This window comes from Macrobrachium rosenbergii, chromosome 51 (genome assembly GCF_040412425.1).
Source record: "Macrobrachium rosenbergii isolate ZJJX-2024 chromosome 51, ASM4041242v1, whole genome shotgun sequence".
NCBI lineage: Eukaryota > Metazoa > Arthropoda > Malacostraca > Decapoda > Palaemonidae > Macrobrachium > Macrobrachium rosenbergii.
In genome coordinates, this window is record NC_089791.1 from 68,357,656 (window position 1) to 68,375,155 (window position 17,500).

Consider the following 17,500-nt stretch of genomic DNA (forward strand, 5'->3'; position numbering starts at 1 on the left):
ATTTTTAAGAAATTTAGTTTAAATGCACAGACTGGAGTATTTATTTAATTCGTTCCCCTGGTGGAATTCTTTTGCTGTTCCAATTTCCTCTTTCTATTCATGGCAACTATCACCTTAGACTAAAAGCAAATTAGAATTATGCCCAAGTATTGCTATCATGCGCTCCTTTATCTGTTCTGATATTGAACAGTTTGTTGTTGATTATTATTATTATTATTATTATTATTATTTATCCAAAGGGTCCTGATTTTGATCACGATGAGTGGTATAAATTTATTTCTACGCTTCACAAGTTATTCTGTGTATTTATTTCTGACAAGAACACTTCGATTATTTTTCTGTGTAAATACTTCAGTGCAAATGATGTCATCGTTTTCTGTGAGCATTATCTGCCTCTTTCGAACGATAAGTGAAAGGACGCAGATAATCTGCACATCGCCTGGATTTTGTGAATGTTAACATTTTTTAAACAGATGTAATTATTTTTTCGTTTCGTTTCTATGGATGGATTTTGAAATTGTCATCTGTGATTTAACAATTAAAGGAATACATTTTCTTTAAAGACATACAGTATTCATTAATACATAGGCCTATATATATACTGTATATATAAATATATCCTTGACTTGATTTTTAAAGGCAGATTATTTCTTTGATTCTTCACCTTATTATTTGATATTGTATGTATGTATAATATAAATAAATAAGTATGTATGTATATATATATATAAATATATATTTATATATATATATATATATATATATATATATATATATATATATATATATATATTTATATATATATATATATATATATATATATATATATATATATATATAAGATTTTCGTAGCGTAAAAGACTTCGACTGTTGTATGCGAAATGTTAATACATGGCTAAGTCGATCATTTACCGCCTTCCTTGAAATGATAAATACCGTGCAAAATTGTTCCTTCACCTTCAGTGAGGGCGCGAGGGTGCAATGCCGGTGGTATTGTGCTTGGTGTCATGAAGTATGAACACAATATATTTCTGAACGTTTCCTCCTGGTAGAAGAAACAAGAAAATACGACTCTCACTTGACCTGTATTCTTTGTCCACGGTCCGAACCTTAATGATATTAATTTTATGAACCTCGACGCATATTTTCGCTTTTGGTCATTACTCTGAATAAATAATGAGCTTGCATTAGCATAACTGCCTGCACGTTTTGGTGTTGATTTTGAATACGTGTTTATTTCTTTCATCAATTAATTACGATAGTCTTTACCTTTTTTTTTGCAAAGAGAGAGAGTTAGAGAGACGTTAGTAAAAATAATAAATTTGCGCTCATACATACATACATACATACAGGAAGGAATTCGATGCATTCTGGGAACGCACTTGCAAAGCACCTAAGCATTTTTGCTGTATTTTTATTTTTACTCCGTACCGTACATAGATTTAATATCTGTTTTTTTCCTACTTAATAAAGTTATTGAAGATTCGTCGACAAAGCTATTCTAAGCAATATTATTTGCATTTTATGCAAATCAAGACATATTTGGTGTTGATAAGATATTCGTTTGACTAACATCATAAATGACTTTAATTAATGTGAGGCTGAAATTGAGCACATTATAGCAAGCATAGTACTGGAAACGCAGCGACGATACTTTTTGTCTCCCTGCACTGAATTCTATTGCTAGATTATGCGAGAAAACACGAGAAAAAAAAATTACGCTTTAGATAAACAAAATCCCTAATTATCATAACACTGAGTACCAAGAAGGATGAGTAATGATTACAAACGAGGGGATTTCTTATGCGAAATCGAGGACGGAACGTCGGAAGATCGGTGGATTTGCACGTAGAATAAAAGGCAGGAGGAGGAAGCAGGACGTGTTAATGGGAATTTGGCGTGCCACCTGGGAGAGTGGTGGAGGTGTGCCTCTGGTATATTATATTGATGACTGTCACACTGGAGACAGTTGTGAATAAGAAATCCCTGCACGCGAATTCCTGGATCGGGAATATCGAGTGTGAACCGGAATTCTGGAATACGCTGTGCCACTAAGCCGCTCTAAGTTAACCATTATTTTTTTCCTTCTCTTATTGTAGTGTTGCATGAGGTAACAGCAGTAAACATTCCGTCCACGAAATTAATATTTCTGTGGTTTGCTCGTGACAGCTAAAAGCTTTGCCATAAAATCCTTATCTTGTGTTGAGATAACCGATATCAGTCGCTCTGTTTGACTCCCGATATGATAGGGGTCGCTCGAGCAAGTTAACGTGTTGATACCGTCCTGTATACATAACGACGTCACTACTGTATGGTGACATGTGCACGTGGCACAGTACCTGCGCAAGGTGTTATAATCGCCACCAAGCGGCGGCTTCGTCTATCCTGCTTTCCAGCACCTCGCTCTCTGAACCCTTGCTTGATGGGCGGGGTAAGTCATAAGAAGGCGGCCTTTAAGCTCTTTCTGAGGCTCTGATTGGCTGAAGGGCGTGGTCACACGAAATACACGCTCACTGATTGGTGAGCAGGAGGGGCTGGCAAGCGGTGTGCGTGTGCGCAGCCCGCCTCCAGTTAGTGTGCGTTGAGCGTTGTAGTGAGTGAGGTTCTGCCGCTCCGCGTTTGTAGTGTCGAGTGATCAGTTGCAAGGTTGACCTTGATCATGCCGACCGTTTCCGGTAGCGGCGGAGAGGAGGTCGAGTCACAGGATGAGGTCAAGGTCTTTAAATATGAGGGAGATGAGGAGGAGAGTGAGAAGCGTTCCTCGGAAAACTTAACAGAAGACAAAAGCAGTCTCATCACAGAAACGGAAGAGGTACGAATGTTTACCCTCCAGAAGCCCAGTTCTACGCCGCCCTCGAGTGTTTCTAACAACGCCTTTTGGGCGGCCAGGGACTACTCTTTATATATTCTAATTATTTGGGATGTTCGTTTGTGTATATTAATTTCCAGATTTGTTGCTGTCACCAAAACCAGTGCTGCGACTAACGGCAGGTGGTGATAATCGCCTAAGTGTTTCTTGTAGCCTAACTGGAAGTGATAAACAAAGTGCAGAATAGTTCGTATGCTAAAGCCAATGTTGAAGCAGTGATCCCAGCCTATTTTTGGAATCATCCAGTAACGTGCGTTGAATGCAGTTGATATGAGGATAATACCCAGTGTTTCAACTGCAAGAATCGTCAGTTTGACGGAAACCTTATGTGGTAAACTTTCCATAAGTAGGCCTGACCTATTCAATGGTGTATTTTTTTTGTTGGTGACGAAGTCTCTTTCGCAACCGGATGTCCTGGGAAAAGTTATTACAAGTTTTTCTTTCTATTTTCAAGTAAAGTCGCGGCTGGTGTCGGACAAGTGCGCATCACAGCGGTCGATGATACAGGTGGCGCAACGGTCAGGCGGGCGCAAGTACCCCATATCACACTTTAATTTTTACATTCCCATCAGAAGTTAGATATAATTGCTTAAGTATTTAGAAAACGAACGGTGTGCTTGGATCAATGTGCTTTGTACGTTAGGTAGCCAGTTATCGCAGTATGGCATTCAGTTCTTGTACGGTCGCCTTGATACCACCGGATATCAAAATGGTAGGACAAGTTTGGTTTCCATTACTTTCAGTCAGTTTGAAAAAGCTTTGGGGTGGAGATCATTGCCGTCGTTTTATTTGGATATTTGGCAGAAATGTGCCCAGATCCATTGTCATGCTCATGTCAGAATGTGGTATAGGTTTTAGCCGCCAGAGAGGTTAAGTGAATTTCATTAGCAGGAAAGTCAGCCACATGTATGTGGAAAACGAGTAGTGTCAAAGTTACACACACCAGCCAATAAGTCACAATTTGTAAAGGGGTTGCTATTGTTGATGGATGGTTTTGCAGTTCACGAACTTGGTGGTTAGTTTGGAGTGAATTTTCTTTAAATGCGTCACGAATATTTTTTCTGCTTATATATTTATTACTGTGGTGGGACTTGTAATCTTGAAAATTTGACGTTTGTGAGATCCGTAACAAAAGTTATTTTAGAAGTTTGCGTTGGTAAAATATTTTGTAACGTTAATTGCCATCAGGCAAGCTCAAGAGAATGAAGTTAATTATCGAGAGGCGGTAGTATTTTTAATATATGATCTTTGTATTGGGTTTTCATTCGTGGTCAGGAATAACCATGAAGGTCTGCATTCCCATGTTGCGTGACACATACGCCGTGGAAATCGACCCAAGAAAATGGTCGATAAGTCGTTTTGTCGATTTTATAATAAGAGCCCTCATCGTAGATTTGTTAAGTTAGAGGGGGAATAAAAAACAAAAAAAGTGTGTCAGGCACAATTTGCGGAGGGATGGCATGGGTTGGAGTCTCCTTATCATTGAGGGAATGGTTTTTACGGGTTTAGAAAAAAAGATCAAATTGTTAGCATCATTTGGTATTTTATCTCCAGGGTGGGAGTTTGAAGACGACTAAGAATTAGATGTTTATCTGTGGCTTGGTCATCATCGATTTGTGCAAGATTTCTGTTTTGTCTGTAGATGTCGGTTCCGTGCATTTTTTTTTTTTTTTTGTCTGCTCTGGTTTAGAAATTGTTTCATCTGGTAAGGTTAGGCCTAACCGCTACGCATTCACGGTCGTTAGACCCAAAACATCGTGTAAAGGAAAGTTTTCATTGCGAATGCAGCTTTTGATTGTCGGATATTAACTATAGGTGCCCCTAGGGGATGTTTTTTACTAATAGAGTAGAGGTTGTTTATATAGTATAATTTTCACTTTTCCACCTGACACAAGGTTAAAAGCTATGGGATTTAGGCTGTTGTGGGAAGGGGTTTGAAACTCATCAGGTGCTTTGAAAGTGGCATGATTTTATTAGTAGCTAAAATGTGTACCAAAGGATTGTATTGAACTGTTTTTTGATTTGTGCTCACGTGATCTTCCAAAGGGAGAACTTCTGCAGGAGATCGTTTTTTTCATTTCTCCCTCTCTAAGTAGCCAAGTTTTAGTGAATACTAGTCACGACAAAGTGTTTTAAGTTTATCTTGTCGATGCCCATGGTTATTTTTATATACAGTAATATTATGATGCCTTCTTTAATGATAAAACCGGAAGAGTTTTGGATTTATTTTAGTAATGTAGGCTAATCAACTGTCGTATGTGTTTGTATTAACACAGCTTACTCAGTTTACATTATTATGTATTTTATGCCTTGTTTAGATTTTCGCCCAAGTTTACTAACATGTGTGGATGCTTTTAATATAGAATTCGCGGGAGTAGTTTGTGAGTTCTGTTCACGTATATTTTTTCATATAGATTTCTAATCCTTGGTGTTAGTCGTTGGTGTACAATTTTATAGCGTTTCTGAGGACTAATATTCTACTTATTTTAATATTGTAATAATAATACGACCGGAAATGTAAAACCAAGCGCACTAATATGTGTGTTATTATAATGCTAAGCCTCACATGATTGTATTTGCCTCTGATAGAGGAGTTTGATTGTATTTGTCTCTGTTAGAGGAGTTTCATTAATCTTCAACGCACATATCACAAAATAAATTTTTTTGAGGCTTTTTTTTTTTTTTTTTACGTGGCCGGTAAGATAGTTATAGTCTTTCCGTGAGTAAGAATGTGTTCGAATAAGAAAAGTTAAGCGCCCGCATCATGTAATCATGAATTTTGACGTTTTTAACATTATGTTTGAAATTAGACTGATGAACCTGCTATGAAACGTTGTCCCTGGTTTCAAGCGCCTTCTTCGCTGACGGTGTGGAGAAGCGGAAGTGAACCATTTTGGGGGTTAGCATTTAATTCCCATATTCCCGATGTCATTGTGTTTTAAGCGGAAATTGGTTTAGACACCTTTGATATACCGGTACCTTATGAAAAATCGGGAATATACTGTAATCCTGGGATTGAAATTTTAAGAATAAAAAATCCAGTGATTTTCAATGCTTGCGCTTGAATCAAAAGTTCCCGGATCCCTAAGAAACCTTTGGAAGTCGTTATTATTAGGCTTACACGGTAGTAAGGTTACCCCTGGTCTCAGAAATGAAACGACGTTATGAGAATTATTGTTCGCTAGACCAGGAGAAATCGCGCCCCGATCGGTCTATCGAATCCATTCACAGAGAAAAATCTCGCACTGATTGTATTGACGATATCTGATTGCCGGATAGAGCGTTTCTGCAAGCGAATCTTGATCTGCACACACGGGGTTTAAATGGTTTTCGCTCTTCTACATAAACGCGCGAGATACCTATATTGTGTTTGCTCTCCATGATATTTATTTTTTAACATAGGGTGATGTTTAATCAGCTACCGCTGTGGCAGTACTCTAGCTAGCCTAAGTAGCAAGATTTTCATCATGCGTATATCCCCCACACCCAGCACACACAAAGTAATATGCGCTCAGAGATCTCGAAAGTTGTACGTGAGTTTTGTATAAGAAAAATAGCGTGTGGGTACATTGAGAGAACATAGGTGCGTGTCCGCTTGGTTGAATGCCATGTATAACGCGTTATAGGTATGCGCAAATATTTCAGTGGAGTTATGAGATTTTGTTCTCCATTTGACTGATGATGATCCCTGATATAGACTGTAATGACATTGGCTTAGTGTTTTGTATTTTTACATAGGAGTGTGGTTAATGCCTCACTGAAAATCGCAATTTTTACATATATATATATATATATATATATATATATATATATATATATATATATATATATATATATATATATATATATATTCAAATCTAAATCTCCAATACTTGCCGGAGTTTATGAGAGTTTTTAAATGTGGGTAACACAATATGTGTCTTGGACTGCATTTCTTTTAATGTGTTTTATATTTGTTTCACATAACGGCGGTAGGGCTTATGTTTTTTGCATTTCTCAGACGGCCTATACATTTTCAGTGCGAATTTTGTCAACTAGCCGTATGTTGCTTTTTGTGGCTTTCACCCAACGGATCTAGAGAGAGCGCTTAATCTCTTTGTTATCTCTAGTGTGTTGTGAAACTGTCTCCCGTTCAATTTTTGGTAGTTACAGTCATTTAGTAATACAGGCTATCAGTAAACTGGCCCAGTGTCTGTGTCGTTTGAAACGGTTAAGAGATCTTAAACCATAAAGTTGTTGATATTCTAGTATCGGTTCAGGAGGTTCAGAAGAACCTCCCTCCAGCGGCGTTTTAAAACATCGCGAGTTACTTGTATCGTTCACAGTAGTTGACGCGCCAGCAATCATCAGAGGCATGCCTTTCAACGATAGTATGTTTGTCGTAGCTACATTGCAACAAAAGGTTTTTCGCCTTTTATCAAGGGCAAGTGTTGAAGGGCAATCTTTTCGTGCAGTTGTACCCTATTGAATAAGTTCAAGTAAGGTTTGGGAGATATATATATATATATATATATATATATATATATATATATATATATATATATATATATATATATATATATGTGTGTGTGTGTGTGTGTGTGTATATGTATATATATATATATATATATATATATATATATATATATATATATATAAAATCATAAGTCAGTTTCTATTTCTATTACTGAAAGTATTCCTTTATTTTTCAACAAGCTTTATCTTGATATGCATACACGTGTTACAAGTGATAATAGCTTGTCGTTTATAGAATTGCGCGAGGCACCTACCTTGTGTTTTCTCCTCCTAATATTTGTTTTTCGATAATGCAGAGTAAGGTTTCATGAGAGTGACCAATGTGGCTGTGTTCCATATACTGTAGTTGTATGATCTGTAGTGGAAGGGGAGGGGGTACCTAGCGAAGTCGAAGTCTGCAAACAAAATGATTCAGCGATTACCATCTGCAGGAAATCTTACAATCTGTAAGGTTTCCTGGGCAAGGTAATTGCTCGGTTCGTCGTTTTATTTCTTTTTTTCTTTAGATATAACACAAAACTCAGTATTTGAGATCATTTTCCGTTATATTTCTAAGGCTCTGTGAACAAAGGACAAAGGTATCTAAAAGTTAATGGTGAACTGGCATGAATTAACAAAGGCATCCGAAGCCGCGTAGATAGGATTTATATTTGTCGTACCCTAGGAGGTTTGCGCATCCCAAGACTGTTGCATTTGAGTTAGTTAGCATGCGGATATTGTTTGATGAAAATAGCGCGGTGGCTTGGATGCATCCCTTTGAAGATATGCGTAATTAACCACTCTGAGACCGGAAGATCTTGAGATCTTCAGTGCGTTCAAGTTCAACTCTTGTTCTCATGTTCGATCGTGGGTCTTGAACGCCCAGATCCAAAAATAAGCTTTATTTTTATTTTATACTGCACATTCTCTCTCTCTCTCTCTCTCTCTCTCTCTCTCTCTCTCTCTCTCTCTCTCTCTCTCTCTCTCATTTTTTTTTTAATCTTTCGCGGTCATTTATTTCTCGCCTCATTCTCACACCCGAAAGTTCACAGTGCCTCAGCCTCAACCTGATATTTTGCTATTATTACTTGGAGAAAATTGCTGCTGCTTCTTATATATTGTACTAAACAGAGATGGCTATCGCGAAGATGAGGGAATAAATTTCTTGAACTTAATATGATCCGGTTTGCTTTGTCATGTAGGTGAGGAAGGCAGTTTCACTTTGCAGCCGCATTTGGTTTCGTCTCGTGCTTTTTCAAATTGATTATATTATCTTTGCCGTTATTAGTATTCATGCGGCTTTGGTTTTACATTGTTAGGAAACTGCCTCATATGTTAGATATTCCAAATTTTTTTTTTGCGAGTTATATATTGCTTGATTACGGAATGACCCCAAACCTCAATTCTAGGTCCACAGGGATTTTTTTTTTTTAGAAAAGCGATTAGAGTTGCCGCCACCATCAGCACGTGGCTAGCAAAGGTAGTAATTTTGCGTTTGTTCGGCGAAATTTGATTAGTACCAGAAAAACTGAATTCATTTGTACCTTCTTTTTAAATGTTATATTTTGCTTCGGATTTCATTCTTTGTGCCTTTCCTTAATGATCAGTCTGTTAATGCTGCTTTAGTTTCGAATTTCCCCTGTGTGGCAGCAGAGTCCAGTACCCGAAGTGGAGGAGAGACAACTCTTCCTTTCTAGCGGTGGTCGGGTACCTCTTGCAATGTGCCTTCTCGGGAGGTGGTCCTCCGCTGCGTCCCGTCGGCCTCGGCTGCATTGCTTTCATCCTAGAGACCTAGACCCTTCGTCCATTCTTATTGGTCCTTTCGCAGCCGCTTGTTCAGCTTCTTTAACTTTAGGTTGCTCCAGTTTTCTTGTCTTTCGCAACAAACCGTTCTGGCAATAAATACAAGAGGCTAAAGTATATTTTCTTTCATGAGCTAACGGGAAATATCTACAATCGATATCACTGAAGCTTTTATCTTGCCTCTGATTGGCTGATGTATTTTAGTAGTAGAAAGTGAATGAATCAGGCCTTTATATACTGTCAGCTATTGTATCATCAGCATGTGTGTCCCGAAATATCATGGTAGCATTCACCATCTCGTAGAAGTTAGCTAATCGCGACAAACTTTAAAAAAAAAAAAAAAAAAAACAGGCGACGGATATTTAACGACAGCAAAGAAATGTTAATAATAGTAATCAACTGATTATGGAGATGTGATTCAGCAGTCGCGTTCAACTTTTCATAACACCGTATGAATAGTAATCTTCATCAAACATGTAACTTCTTTATGGCTCTTAGGCCGCGTAGGCCTAGACGAGATTACTAGAACCCTTTTTCCATTTCATGACCAATTTCATCTCTGGTTACTTTTGATTTTTCTCTAGTTCAAATTATGAAGTCAGTCCTTATCCTGCAAAGATTATTATTATTATTATTATTATTTCGGCTGCTCGAAGTTGCATTTGATCCAGTCAGAGGTGAGTTTAGTTGTTAATGGTTAGTAATTGGACCATTACCCTCTTTTGATGTCTTCTTTTGATCGATATAGTGCTAATTACCGCTACCTCTGTTTACGGTCGTTCAAGATTTTATGACTAGTTAATGGCCTTGTAATAACTATTGTCCCGAACAAGACGTTTTGTCGTCTCTTTTACACGAGATGATGACAGAGGGGAAGTAAAAAATTATGTTCCCACCATGAGCCGCTGTATTTTCAGCAGTTATTTAATATTCGCATAGTCAGGTTCTCTCTCTCTCTCTCTCTCTCTCTCTCTCTCTCTCTCTCTCTCTCTCTCTCTCTCTCTCTCAGGTTTATCCGTAATTGTTTGCAGGAGTGAAATCATACGAGTAATGTTGCGAGTAAATAAGACAGATAATTATCAAGGGATTAAAACTTGTTAGTCGCCTGTTTATTCAATTATTTTTCGGTACTGTATGGATACCGTCGTTTTAAAATGCAGCACGTTTAATTTTTAACAGATTGTATTCAAATTTTTCTGTAGTAGCCTAATTTAAATCTCCGATATAAATGTACAAAATACCGGCAATTATTAGAAACAGGTGAAGACAGCAATATGTTCGGCACTTGGTGGGAGAGTGGGAGTTCCTCCTGCAATGAGGCTCGCAGTTCTCTTCGACTTATACCGCATGCTGACTCTTTATCTGGAATAATTCATTGCTTGGCCTATTGGCCTGCGGGGTTCGGAGAGTGAAGTAAAATCAGTTGTTATTGGTCCCGTTAGACTGAATACTGTCTGTATCACGAGGAGCATTAGTCTAAAAGTTTCAAAGGTTGGCGTCTCCGCTAATAAACTTCAGGCTTTTGTTAACCTGAGCATATTAATCACGTTGACGTCGGAGGGATTTTCCACTTCTTAGACCTAATAGTATTTATTTTCATATGGCTAAAACTATCTCACTTCCTGTTTTCTTAAGGCGGAAAAACCGCTTAAGATTATTCTCTGATGGAACTCGAGACGCTTTCATGTGATTAAGTTCTAATGTTTTTTATGTTGCGCAGATGTTTGAAATCGTATGAAAATGAAATCAACCAAAGTTATTGGTTGGTGGTAAATGACTGTGGTAAAGTTCCTTTGCTATTTTCATATACCTATTGCATCATGCGATATTGATCACAGGAAAATACTGTATGACTTGTAAGGAAGATTCTCTCTCTCTCTCTCTCTCTCTCTCTCTCTCTCTCTCTCTCTCTCTCTCTCTCTCTCTCTCTCTCTCTCATCATTTATTCTCATTTAAGTTGTAACAATTTTTTTATATCCACTGTTAGATTAAGAGTACGTATATATATATATATATATATATATATATATATATATATATATATATATATATATATATATATATATATATATATGTATAATTGTATGTAGGGCATAGCCTATATATTATGGAAAATTGCTAGCATTACTGTATATATAAGGAATAATGATAAAAAAAAATTGTCTACACCTCATCCTGTTTTATCGTATGCTTACACACGACATATAGCCTATTTAGGGTAGTCACTCGTATTTGATACTAAGTGTTTTTCTGTCCATGTGGTTTAGCTAGTGTACTGTTTAAATCCGCAAATTTATTAATCATGAAGCATTCGCAAGATTAGTGTCATTTAGAAAATATGCTAATTTTTATGATTCATATATTTTATTTACTCATTTCCATACATGTGCTGGAATCTCTTAATATTCCTTATCCTTTCTTTTTTGAACTGAAACATTTGATGTCGTTTTTAGTACAGAGGAGAAGTCGACTCCTGTACTACAGGTTTCTTTTGGAGTATTAATAATTTGATCCTTTATGCTGTGCTAGTACATTAAAGGCCGCCCTTAATGACACTGCCTGCGCTTTGCAATGGTTTTCGTTACCCAAGGGAGTATCCTCTTAGAAAATGCCATACTGTAGATGATTTGATCATTTAATATGAGTGTGCGCATTTTTTCCTTTAGGTACGAATTTAACCCAGTGTTGCTTCTGTCTCCCGGACCCCCCCAACCCCCCACCCTCCACCGCGGATCCCTGCATGTCGCTTGGCAATTAAATGCCAGGAATATCTTTTTACTGGTGAGTTTCATCGCGTGACCGAATTTATTAACTTGGTGACCCTTAATGTGGCTTAATCAGTATATGTGGGCTGGGACCATAAACAACTGCATTACTGGGTAATTTGTGGAGACTTCTATTAGCCTTTGGATTTTTAAGCCTTTGATTTCGGTATTCTGTCTGTGGGATTTAGTGATGGTTGTCTGCTTTTAAACGATGTAATGAAGAAAGGCGGGCTTTGGCACAAGCCTCTGCTGTGCGCAGTTAAGGTCAAGCTTTTGGGTTATATACATACGGAAAGGTGTGCTGATGCGTCCTTCCGAAGAGGAAGTAAGCCCTCTTCTGTAGAAGAGTTTTCTTTTTTCTGCTCTATCTATAGTTTTTACTTTTGTAGCCGCTCTCGAGAAATCCTCGATTGGGTCCCTCCCACGCCTTTTGACATGACAGCCACGCAAAGCCAGCAGCTATGCCGCATCCCTCAGTGCGCATTATTTGGGGACCGAACTTCGCATTTGTACATCTGTACATCTGACCTTTGGGAACCATTTCTTCCTTTTCTACTCTCAGGATTTTAAGTTCAGTCTGCATGTTTTTTTTTTATTTAAGTTTAAAGATATTTTAGTTTATGGATGTATTTCAGGCCAAGCTATTCAAACTTCTGTCATATTTCTAGGTATGCAATATTTAATTTCTGACATTGTAAGTCAAGCCGTCCCGTTGCCGTGTTGTATTGATAATATCGATGTTTTTATGCTGGATCATTGGTATTGTTTTCTGATGTGCCAGACCACTTGACAGACTAGGGAGGGTTTCTCTATGTCAGAGTGCTGATGTATTTTTTGGCAGATTGGAAGCGCCTTAGTACGCCCTCCTTTTGCATCGTGCCCCATTTAACTCATCGTAGAACCAAGGTGGCTCTTTTGGCATTTGATCTCAGGTGCTGCCTCGCTCTTACTGGTGGCCGGATAACCTGTGTTCGCATACCTTAGGCTGTGTCATAGCCGCTGTGTTGTGGCCCTGGTCAGTTGGAGTTTGAGTTCCATTGGTTGAGCGTCTGTTATTATATACCATTTACAAGTTTTTCTATTTCATGAGTTTTATTAATAACATATTTTCAGTACTGTTCGTATTTTCACTCATTCTGTTTTTGTATATAATCTTTATTAGCAACAGCATTGATGATATGGAGAATTGTGATTTTATCAAAATCGAGCTTTCGTTAGTAGGCTATGTGCTTCGTATAGCCTAATTGTTAACAGCTGTATCAGAGGTGAACTTTGATGAATGTTCGAATAAGAACCATCCAGGCTTGTCTCTCAAAGAGATAAGACAATAGCGACTTGTCACTCAGTCAGATACCAGTCATATGAACCTTGTCAATCATCTTTGATTAAACCTGTGAAAAGGAGGCCAAAGATGGAGTGGTCATTTGTTGTATTCGGTGTTGGCTGGGATTTTGCGATGTTTGCTTATACATACACGTAAGATGCTGCTGTGTGTTTATTCACCTATCGGCTGTTCTTGTGAATTTTTAAAATTGTTTTTGTTATTGATTTTTTATCCAGGTATTTTTCATCAGATGTCCACTATATACAACTCACTTGATTTTTTTCCGGCTGAAGGGGACTTCTGTCAGTGGCACGAGTAAGACCAAGCCAGTGGTTTTGAATCGATTGTAATAGAGGTTGCCATTGATCTTGAGGTACCCCTTGCGTTGTAGTGATATTTCGGATCCTCTGTGGATGAAGCTTCTTAGGATTTGTTACTGGCCGATCGCTCATGAGAACAACACTGGAACGAATATTATGGCCATTTTGGTGGTAATCCGAATTTGGGTAGCGATGGCATCTTTCACAAGAGCATGGGAGGTGGGTTTTCGTGGCCTGTTTTTTTTTTTTTTTTTTTTTTTTTTTCAAGAAATGTGAGCTGCGTATGAACGTTTTCAGTTGATTTCACTTTGAATAAACTCTCTATTAACATTTTGACAAGACTGGCAAAGTTGACTATCCCTGAGGACCATTCGATATGTAGCGATCTGGTATTTTGTATGTTGCCATTGGCATTAACTAATAAATCAGCTTATAGTACAGTTAGCCTATGCAATTTTATCACCTTTCTTGAAGGATCTTCCTCAATGATAGCCGGCCGTATTATTGCTATTACGGTGGTATTTCCTTTTTAAATGGTAAACCTGGAAGAATACTGACTGAGAGGTTCTTTGGTTAGGAATTGGCGACTATGCTTCGTGGGTTTATCTCCCCATCTCTCATAGGAGAAAGAAGAGGTGGTCGGTTGTACGAGGTGAGTTGTTAGCTGAACTTTAACATTGTTTTGTTATTCATTGTGAAATGACTAACGATCATTTGGGTGGAGATGAAACAGAAGCGGTTTCCCGATGGCGGATGCTATCGACGCAGGTGTATATGTTAATGGGCTGGCATTGTATTCAACAACAGGGTCGGAAAGCATGTCGCGATGTTATCGAGGAAGCGTATGACAGGAAGGCTAGTTAGCTATTAAACTGATAGCCAACAAGTGTACTTTGTCATTGGAAGGTACTACGGCAGGAATACAATCACCAATTAAGGTCGAGTAACGATCTAATCACCAATTCTATCGCTTGTTATCGCCAGCCACTCTTGAAATTACTCAGGCGAGTGCGCCCGCCATACCTGACCCGACTTTAGATGCAGACGCCTCCACTAAGCGGTAATTAGCAGTACTCACACGTGGCATGATGAAGCAACGACTTCACCTTTGTAATGAGAAGGGGACGCCGTCGCCCTCCCCAGTTGCTAGAGGACAAACACCACCTTCATTCTGCCGTTCCGTCGTCGACATTTCTTAGCAATGCTTTAGTGGTGTTTATCTTGTTTGGTGTGGGATGAAGGGTCGATGCTCTAGAAGGAACAACTAGAATGTTCCGTTGTGATCGGTCAAGTAGCATTTCCATTGAATGTCAAAAACCTTTTTAATTATTATTATTTTTGTTGTGGAGGATTTTGTTTGGGTGGCTGGGAGCTGAAAGACAAACTCAACCTCATTACTGCTAGTTAGTTAGTGTTTAGCCTAATTGGTGGTTTTGATTCTAGCGTTCTCTAATATGCCGCCCTATTTGGTCATTGAATTGAAAGTAGAGAACCCTAGTCGCAGTAGTTGTACTAAACACCTGTAATCCTATTCTGAAGTGTTAAAGTCTCTCTCTCTCTCTCTCTCTCTCTCTCTCTCTCTCTCTCTCTCTCACTCTACACACACACACATATATATATATATATATATATATATATATATATATATATATATATATATATATATATATATATATACATACAGTATATATGTACACAAATACAGAATCCTTGGATTTCTAGAATTTGTGTTGCCATGTATGTGTTGTGATTCTTCATTGGAGGCTGCGTCGTCTTATACTTTGGTCGTTCACAGAAGTGACGTCATTTGGCATTTTGTTTACATATGTGACGTCAGCATCTCTACCATGTTTGGAGTACCGCCCGTTGCTCCTGCCTGGAGATGGCATTGGGTTTTAGGAGATCAGCTTGTTTAGTGTTATATAAATATTAGTCTTAAGATACTGGGATATCTTAAAGGAAATGGTCGATTCTTGTTATACATTGGAACGTTTAATATAGGCTATATATATATATATATATATATATATATATATATATATATATATCTTTAATGCAGATTTAATGTTTATGTTTGTGTATGCATTTGTGTAGTATTGGGATTGGTTTCCGTACAGCATTCGTGGAGATAACCTCACCTCAATTAATTAGTCTTGTATCGTCGTCTGTTAAAACTTGAATCCTGGGACACTGATTGATAGCCGAAACCTGTCTCAAACCAGTCCTGGAGTATCATGATACATTGTTTGTGTTTGTATGTTTGTGTGTGTTGTTTTTTGGTTGGTTGGTTGGCGATGCAGCAACCATACTGAACGTCAGTTTCATCTCGCTAATCACTATCTTAAATGGTAATTAGTATATACATTAGCCTCCCTTATCCCCTTGGTCGTTAATGGTTGTCGCCAGAATACTGCCTCGAAAGGGTTGCTATGTTGGTTTCTGGAGAAAAATGAAGCAGCAGCAGCAGCAGGTGAACCCGACCAAGGCTGATCGGTTGGTGTCAGTTTCACTGCTAGTCATTTGTAAACAATCTAGATCGCGCCATATATTGTAGTGTAGTTGGAACCCTCCTCTTCCTCGCAGGCCGGTGCTAAAACCACCCTGAAACACGATAGGAATGATTCCTATTACTGGAAGCTAATGTATAATACCGTCAAGATATACTAGTTGGTAGTCGTCAGCAGCCTGAGTGTCATGTTGCCCTAACCTCTATATGGTTACTTTCACGACACTGCCGTGAGAGGCGCGCTGAGAGCGATTTGCTTCATTGCAGCTGAAAATCAGGCGTTTCTCTCTTCCTTCATCATTTAGTTATAAGGTTGTGGCGTGGTTGTTCCAGCTAAAAATGAATTGAAAGTAAACACATCTTAAGGGATCCCTGGTTGTTTTAGTGTCTGGATGGAGTAGTTCCTGCTTATCAGATCAGTAAAAAAGAGAATTACGACTGCACATAGTACCCGTAAGCATGATATTTTTCATTATAGTGTGCTCAGAATGTTTTTATTAGCTTCTACCTCATTTGAATACGCTTCGTTTCAGCTTCTTTAGAATAGGCTTAAAATGTTCAGAATGGTAATCAGAGGAGGATATTAACTTTTGTGGAACGTAGGTTTGTTTTAATTTTAATTTTCTGTTTAAATTATTATGCAGTCATTTTGATGTACCGAATTTAGTGATTTAAAGTGATGTTATCCGTTAAGTTATGTGTTTATTAGACATAGCATTCAGGTGAAGCGACACTTGGAATCTCACAGTCAACTCCATTATCATTTATGTGAATTGTTAACCCTTCAAGGAACGTGTTGTTGCGTATCCCCTGTAATTTTCGGTATTGTATTTACATGTTGTAAAGAAGCTGAAAGTGTCATGATGTAATGACTAATACTGTATCGTCCCAAGACACCGTGGATGTCCACATCGGGCAGTAACCTCGCTCAGCCTGTAGGAAGTTGGATATCTCTTTTGTGTCAGACTACTGTTCATTTTCCGATGTTCATACCCCGAGTGAAGTGTGAAAAGGGAAGAGTCAGTTCTTTTTATTTCGTGACAGTTCCATTAGCATATTTATAATCAGGACCTTTGTATTTTATCATGATCGGCAGAACAGATGTTCAAAGTGACTTGAGAAATTATGGTTAGGATGATAGCCTACTTTGCAACGTGGTGATGAATCGTCCCATTTTGTTTTGTCAGAATTTGGGTAGATATTTTCTTCCTACAAAAAGTCATAAATGATTGTGAATGGCGATTAAATCCTTTTTGGGGAATTTTTCGTCGAACTTTTATCACAGTTTTATGTTGGCGAAAAACTGTGCATTGGTGAAGTAGCCTAGTATGGAAACTGAAGGAAAATAAAGTTATATTTCATTGCAGTTTTACTTAGAATACATGACACCACGACAGAGAGGTCATGAAAAATCCCTCT

General features: G+C 38.1%; 1 protein-coding gene across 8 annotated transcripts in view; it reads left to right on the forward strand.

Moving 5' to 3' along the window:
• The first annotated feature begins 2,557 nt into the window (after positions 1 to 2,557).
• Positions 2,558 to 17,500, forward strand: part of pan (pangolin) — a 575,726-nt gene continuing 560,783 nt past the window's right edge. For 5 of the 8 annotated variants that reach the window (XM_067095686.1, XM_067095685.1, XM_067095690.1 and 2 more), the window contains exon 1: positions 2,559 to 2,812. In XM_067095686.1, coding sequence (XP_066951787.1) covers positions 2,660 to 2,812 — 153 coding nt within the window. In that variant the 5' untranslated portion in view covers positions 2,559 to 2,659. Of the gene's footprint in view, positions 2,813 to 16,390; positions 16,535 to 17,500 lie in introns of those variants that run through there. The other 3 variants (XM_067095689.1, XM_067095688.1, XM_067095691.1) reach the window with 2 other exon arrangements.